We start from the raw sequence: 6,477 nt of genomic DNA, 5'->3' as shown, positions 1-6,477 counted from the left end.
CATGGCCATGGCCAAAAGCGGGCCTTGAGGTGAACAGTCTCCAGCGTCAAGCCATCCCGCCTTTGGGAACCAGGTCTCGCTGCCTTCATTCTACCAGGAGAAGTGGAGGCTCAGGTCACAGGGCCAAGTGGTGGAGGAGCCGGGACTGAAGTCCAGGTCCCCTGATTCCCAGGCCAGTGGCCTCTGAGGGCAGAGCCCTCACACATGCAGGGAGAATGCAGGCATACCCAGACACACTTGTCTTCTCTTTCCAGAGATGGAGCAGAAGGAAGGGAAGCCCTCTGAGCAGGGGAACACTGTCTCCCCAACCACAGAGCACCCCGGGACGCTGGGAGGTGGAGACTCTGCAGAGGGGGAGGCCAAGGGCCCAGCTGGGAAGACCATCAAAGAGGGGCCTCCAGATGGGACGGGAAAGCAGGAAGACGTACCAGCTGAAGACGGCATTTTGGATGAACTCCAGGGCAAAGCAAATGAGTTAGATGAGGCCAAGGCGGAATCCAAAGAGGAGGCCGGTGGGAAAGGTGAGGCCAAGGCAGAATCCAAAGAGGAGGCTGGTGGGAAAGGTGAGGCCAAAGCCGAGCTTATAAAGGATGATGGGAAGGAAAAGACTGCAGTGGCCTCTCAGGAGAAAGCTGACGGGAAAGAAGAGACCAAATCTGAACCCAAGGAAGCTGAGGGAAAAGAGGAAACCACATTGGCCTCTGATAAGCAGAAGGCTGAGCCTGGAGCTGGGGAAAAAGCCACTGCGAATGACGAGGCCAAGGCTGAACCCAAGGAGAAGACTGGTGTGGAAGAGGCCAAGACTGAATCTCAGAAGGCCATTGTGAGAGACGAGGCTAAAGCTGAACCTAAGGAGGCTGATGGGAAAGAAGAGGCTGAAAGTGATGCAAAGGAGGAGGTGGTGAGTGAGGCAGAGGAGAGGAAGCTAGAGGCCCCCCAAGAAAGTCTGGAGGGAGTGAGGTCTCCTGCTCCCTGGGGGGCGGGAGGGGGAAGCAAATTCTCTCTGCCTTATTTCCTTGAGAAAGTCCAGTCTTCCCCCCTTGACATCAGGAAACTGGGGTGGAGAAGGAGGGGACAAGGGACACAGCACTGAAGACATCACAAGGGTGCTTGTGTTACTCGTGAGCCCATAAAGATCGTGTGTGTTCCAGGAGGCAGGCGGTGCCAATGAAGAGCAGGACCAGGGGGTTGAGAGAGAGCCACAGGAAGGGGAAGTGGTGGTTCCCAGCTCCCCCGAGGAGTGGCCTGAGAGCCCCACGGAGGAAGGCCACAGCCTCAGCCCAGGTGAGTGAGAGCCCAGGGGCCCACGGGAAGGATAAGGAAGGGTGAGGATGCAGGGAGCCCATCATACGCAGCCCCAGCCTCCCTCCCACGTTTCTTTCCTCCAGATGAGGTAGGTCCAGATGCTGCAACTTCCGGACAGACCAGTCCTTCTGTCAGGTAATGTCAACCTCCAGGGCTCCTGCTCCAGCTCCCCCTGCCACCTGCTCCCTTCAGAGTCTACTATCCATCGCAGCCTGGGCTTCCCCCAGCCCCTGGTCTTGAGATATCCCTGGATTCCTGGCACCCAGACCCGACTCCCAGGGTTGAGTCCAGGAAACCAAAGGAGGCGGAGGTAGAAGGGAGAGCGGCAGGCACCTGGCCCCTCTGCTCCAGTGCTGAAGTCTGCTCTTCAGCATCCCCGACAGCTCTTCACGGGAGCTCCTTATCTTGCAGCTCAGCACATTTCCATGGTGTCAGCATCATCCATGCAAGCCTGATCACAAAGCCTGTGTTTGGGCACTGGCTCTGTCCCTTGCCAGCTGTGTGACCTTGGCCATGTCACCTAATGTCTTCTCATCTGTGAATTGGCCCAGTCGCTGTACCTACATCAGAGGATCACTGCGAGGACTACATGATGTAGTAGTGTGTGCAGAGCACCGAGCACGGTGCCTGGTGCCTGGGAAGTGCTGGATAAAACGATGCACAACTTCAGTCATGCATCATTCTATCCTTCATTTACACCAAGGAAGGATAGAAACTTCCTTTACACCAAGTTGAAATCCATCTTCTTGTCATTTACTGTCTTAGGGAGAGTGAACCAGTGGCCATTCAGTGAGCGCTCACACACTATGCAGCAGGCCCATGCTGGGTGCTTCACATTCACCTTCTCTCCCAGGCCTTAGAACCACCTGGTAGGGTGTTCTTGTCCCCATTTTACAGATGAGGAGGCTGAGACTCGGAGAAGTGATGTGACAGCCCCAAGATCACATAGCAAATAAAAGGCAAAGCCAGGATTCAAACTCAGGTTGCACAAAGACTCATCTCTTAGTTTGGTCCTCATATCCACACCACACTCCTAGAGGTAGGACTGGGCCTCATTATTCCTCCACTGCCCACTCCTAGGGCTGGGCACGGAATAAATATGCACCACCCAAAATAGGGGCCACAGTCACACACGTCCCTTTAGCCTGCTGGGCCTAAACCCACCTGCCTGTCCCCTGCAGCAGCTGCTCCTAGCCCTCTCACCCTTCTCCATGCAGTGAGTCTTCTCCCAGTGATGTGGCCCAGAGTCCCACGGAGACCCCTTCCATAGAGGAGAAGAAGAAGGAGAAGGCTCCAGAGCGGAGAGTGCCAGCTCCCAGCCGGCCCCGGGGACCCCGTGCCCAGAACCGCAAAGCCATTGTGGACAAGTTTGGCGGGTAGGGCGAAAGGCGAGGAGCCATGGCGGGGGTGACAGGGTGGGTGGGGGCTGAGTGAAGAGGCCAGAGGGGAGTTGGGAAGAGCCAGGCCAAGGCGGGATGATGACAGCTGGGGGCTGGGGCTCCCCCCTCGCCACCCCTCTCCTCACAGGGCAGCCTCAGGCCCCACGGCCTTGTTCCGGAACCCTACAGCTGCTGGGGCAGCCGTTGGCGGCGTCAAGAACATGCTGTTGGAGTGGTGCCGGGCCATGACCAGAAAATACGAGGTGGGCAGCCAGGGACCCCTGGTGTGGGAGGGGCAGGGACCCCTTCCCCAGGATGGCAGTGCTGGGGAGGGTCTGGGCTGTGCACCAGAGGGTGGGAGGCTGATCTGGATGGCCGTGAGCCCAGACCCTCCGGCCAGAGGTTCATGAGGGCTCCTTGTGATCCCCCACCCCCCACCCAACGTCACCCGCAGCATGTGGACATCCAGAACTTCTCCTCGAGCTGGAGCAGCGGCATGGCCTTCTGCGCCCTCATCCACAAGTTCTTCCCGGACGCCTTTGACTACGCTGAGCTGGATCCCAAGCAGCGCCGGCACAACTTCACCCTGGCCTTCTCCACTGCAGAGTAAGTTGGCCGTGGCAGGGCCCGGCCGGGTGGGAGCTCGGGGGCTTCCTCAGCCCAGCACTGGTTTCACAGAGTGGTGCAGTCAGACTGGTGCTGTGACCGTTCATTCATTTCTCCAGGAAATGGTTTTGAGCCCCAGGCACAGGCCCCGTGGTGTGAAACAGACAAATCCCGGCTCGCCTGTGGCTTCCATTCTAAAGGGAGAAACAGCTCCCCCCGTCACCCCCCAGATGAGATATAATGGCAGGTGCTATAAAGAAAAATAAGGCAGGGTCAGGCATGGGGGAGAGGCAGGCCTGCTGTTTTAGATAGGGAGGTGCAGAGATTTGGGGTCAGATTCTGACTCTGCTGTTTGTTAGCTGTGGGATCTTAGGCTGTTTTACCTCTCTGGGCCTCCATATTCTAATCTCTAAAATGGAGATGATGTTTCCTCTATCATAGGGTTAAGAAAGCCCCTGTAACAAATACCTAACCCATAGTAAGCACTTAAAACAAACTTAGTTGCTGTTATTGTAACGAATGACATCACTTATTATGATTAATGGTTATTCACAGTAAAGCCTGAAGGGGGCGATGTTGCTGAGGCCCACCCAGCCGGTGTCGGGAGCTGGTGGTTGACTGGAGAAAGGGGTGGTAGTGGAAAGGAGGCATGTGAGGAAGAGTGTGGGGTTTTCCCTTCCTCCTGGATCTCTGGCCCAAGGAAAGAGACTGAGAGGCAAAGGTGTGGCTGCCAGGGATGGTGGCAGAGGGAGAGCCTGTTTGGGCCAGAGGCCTCCATCTCTACCCACTGGGGAGCACCCCCAGAGGATGCAGGACCCCTGGAGGCCTGCAGCTCGTCCCAGGCGCACACCTTCTCCGCAGCAATCTCAGCTCTTGAGCGCAGTGGGTGTCCCATCCCCGACACGGGAGAGGCAAAACCTTCATTCCCACAGACACTGGGCAGTGGGGAGGGCTCCCACCAGCAGCACAGTTGGCCGAGCCCAGCGGGATCTCTAGCACTGCCTGCTCCCACCTCTTATCCCGGGACCCTTAGGAATCAGAGGAGAGTTCTGGAATGGGGCAGTTGGGTGGGGTGGCTGTAACAGAGAGCCCCCTGACTTTTCACACTTAATCTTCACACCAATCCCTATGATCTGGGGCCTTCCAGAGAGGTTAGGTCAGCTGCCGAGGGTCAGAGAGACAGGAAGGAAGGGTCAGCCTTCAAACTCAGGCACCTTAACTTCCACTCTCCACCCTCCATCCCAAGCATCCCCACCACCTCCTCCCTGTCGCCTGCCTGATGCCAGCCTGTGGCCTGAGGATTCCATCCGCCTTCCGTGGCTTGGAACCAGAGGCAAGGTGGCTGAAGGGAGGAGGACAGGACCCCGTGCCCACAAACTGATGCCCCGGGCCAGGGCGGAGCTGCACACCCTCCTGCTCTTCCCTCAGAGCTCTAACCGGGAGCTTCACTTTCGGTTGGGGCCCTGGTTTCGTCTACTGCCAGCACCCACGGCTGCTGAGCCCTCGCTTCAGAGGGAGGGGGCCAGAGGCAGCAGGCAGGCATGGGGTTGAGCCCTGGCTACGTCACTCACTTCAACCTTGGGCAAATCGCCAAACTGCTCTGAGTCTCCAGTTCCTCTTCTGCCAGTTGAGGACGGAGGGGAGGAGCAAATGAGACCAATCACGGGGAAGCACCTGATACAGCACCGGGCACCTGGAAGTGAGGCGCCAACAGCAGTCAGTGCAGGTTACTGGCCTCAGCAAAGCCAGGAGTAGCAAGCGGTCCCAAAGGGCAGCTGGGAGGACTTCCATTAGGCAGAGAAAAGGGGACTTGCTTCCAAGCTTATGCAGTTCCTCAGACACGCCAAGCACTCCTGCCTCAGGGCCTTTGCACGTGCCATTCAGGCTGCCTGGAACCCTTTTCTAGGCATGCACACAAGCCTCTCTCTTAAGAGGCCTTCCCTAAGCAGCCTATTTAAAAACAGCAGCCCCCCTCTTTAACACAGGGGCAAACCCTGGCACCCCCTGTCTCTGTTCCCTGCCTTATTTTTCGCCATAGCATCTCTCACCATCATGCATCATCTATTTCATGGATTTGTTTGCTGTCTCCTGCCATGGGAATGTCAGTGCAAGAAGGTGGGGAAATTTTGGTTTTGTTCCCTGCTGAATTCCCAGAGCCTACAGGAGTACCTGGCCCATAGTAGGACCTCAATAAATATGTGTGGGCTGAGTGAATGAAAGAAACCCTAGACATGCTATGCAGCAAGCCAGCCCTCTGGCTAGGACTGGGTGTCCTTAAAATTTTTCCTGAAGGGCTTGACCTAACAGGGGCTTCCTGGGTCCAGAGGACAGATCTACCTGCTCGTGGAAGGGGTGGGCTGACATAGACTTGAGACCAGATGGTCCTGCTCCCATGTGAGGATGGACAGTGCAATGAGGACACGGGCTTTGGAGTCAGACCAAGCCGGGTGTGAGTGTTGACTCTGTGGGGAACTCAGTTATGTCATCTGGCCCAGATGATCTCCCAGCTCTGACATACATGATTCTATGGGCTTTGTCCTCACTGGGCTGCTCCCACCCCTTCCCTGGGCTCCGACATCCTTTACCTTTGGCCCTCTGTTCCTTACCCCATCCCCTCTCCTCAGAAAACTGGCTGACTGTGCCCAGCTGCTGGAGGTGGATGACATGGTGCGCCTGGCGGTGCCTGACTCCAAGTGCGTCTACACCTACATCCAGGAGCTATACCGCAGCCTTGTGCAGAAGGGACTGGTGAAGACAAAGAAGAAATGAGGAGCTGACCATCCCTGTGGGCAGAGGGGGCAAGAGTGCCCAGCTGACTGGCCCACGGCCCCGAGGCTCACTTCTGCTCCAGGGAAGGAGCAGAGCTGGCACTTGGGGAAGGGCTGGTGGCATCAGTGTTAACTGCATTAAAAGTACTTTTGTAAAATCCTGTCTGCCCCTCAGTGCTCCCTCCATACCCTGCCCAGAAACCAGTATGAGTATGGAATAATAAATCCCAGCTGCAGGAGTTGGTTTCCTTAGCCATCATCTGGCTCAGTCCTAACACCATGCAAAATATTTGAGCAAGGACAATAGCCCAGCAGTCAGAAGTTTAGACAGTGGAGTCAGACAGATCCGGATCTTACCATTAACCGGCTGTGTGAACTTGGTCAACCAGTTAACCTCTCTGAGCCTCCGTTTACAGTTC

The 6,477-nt window shown here is 56.6% G+C and overlaps 1 protein-coding gene across 1 annotated transcript; it reads left to right on the top strand.

Annotated features, from left to right (window-relative positions):
- The first annotated feature begins 256 nt into the window (after window positions 1–256).
- SMTNL1 (smoothelin like 1) lies at window positions 257–6,073 on the top strand. The gene is made up of 7 exons (XM_037838399.1): window positions 257–955; window positions 1,152–1,284; window positions 1,389–1,440; window positions 2,523–2,681; window positions 2,833–2,947; window positions 3,139–3,290; window positions 5,915–6,073. The coding sequence occupies exons 1-7, from the start codon at window positions 257–259 to the stop codon at window positions 6,057–6,059; spliced, it is 1,455 nt and encodes a 484-aa protein (XP_037694327.1). The 3' UTR covers window positions 6,060–6,073.
- Window positions 6,074–6,477: the final 404 nt, after the last annotated feature.

The sequence above is a fragment of the Choloepus didactylus genome, chromosome 6, assembly GCF_015220235.1.
Source record: "Choloepus didactylus isolate mChoDid1 chromosome 6, mChoDid1.pri, whole genome shotgun sequence".
Classification (NCBI taxonomy): domain Eukaryota; kingdom Metazoa; phylum Chordata; class Mammalia; order Pilosa; family Megalonychidae; genus Choloepus; species Choloepus didactylus.
The sequence above is the reverse complement of the archived record's forward strand: the minus strand, read 5'-3'. Positions and strand labels throughout refer to the sequence as shown.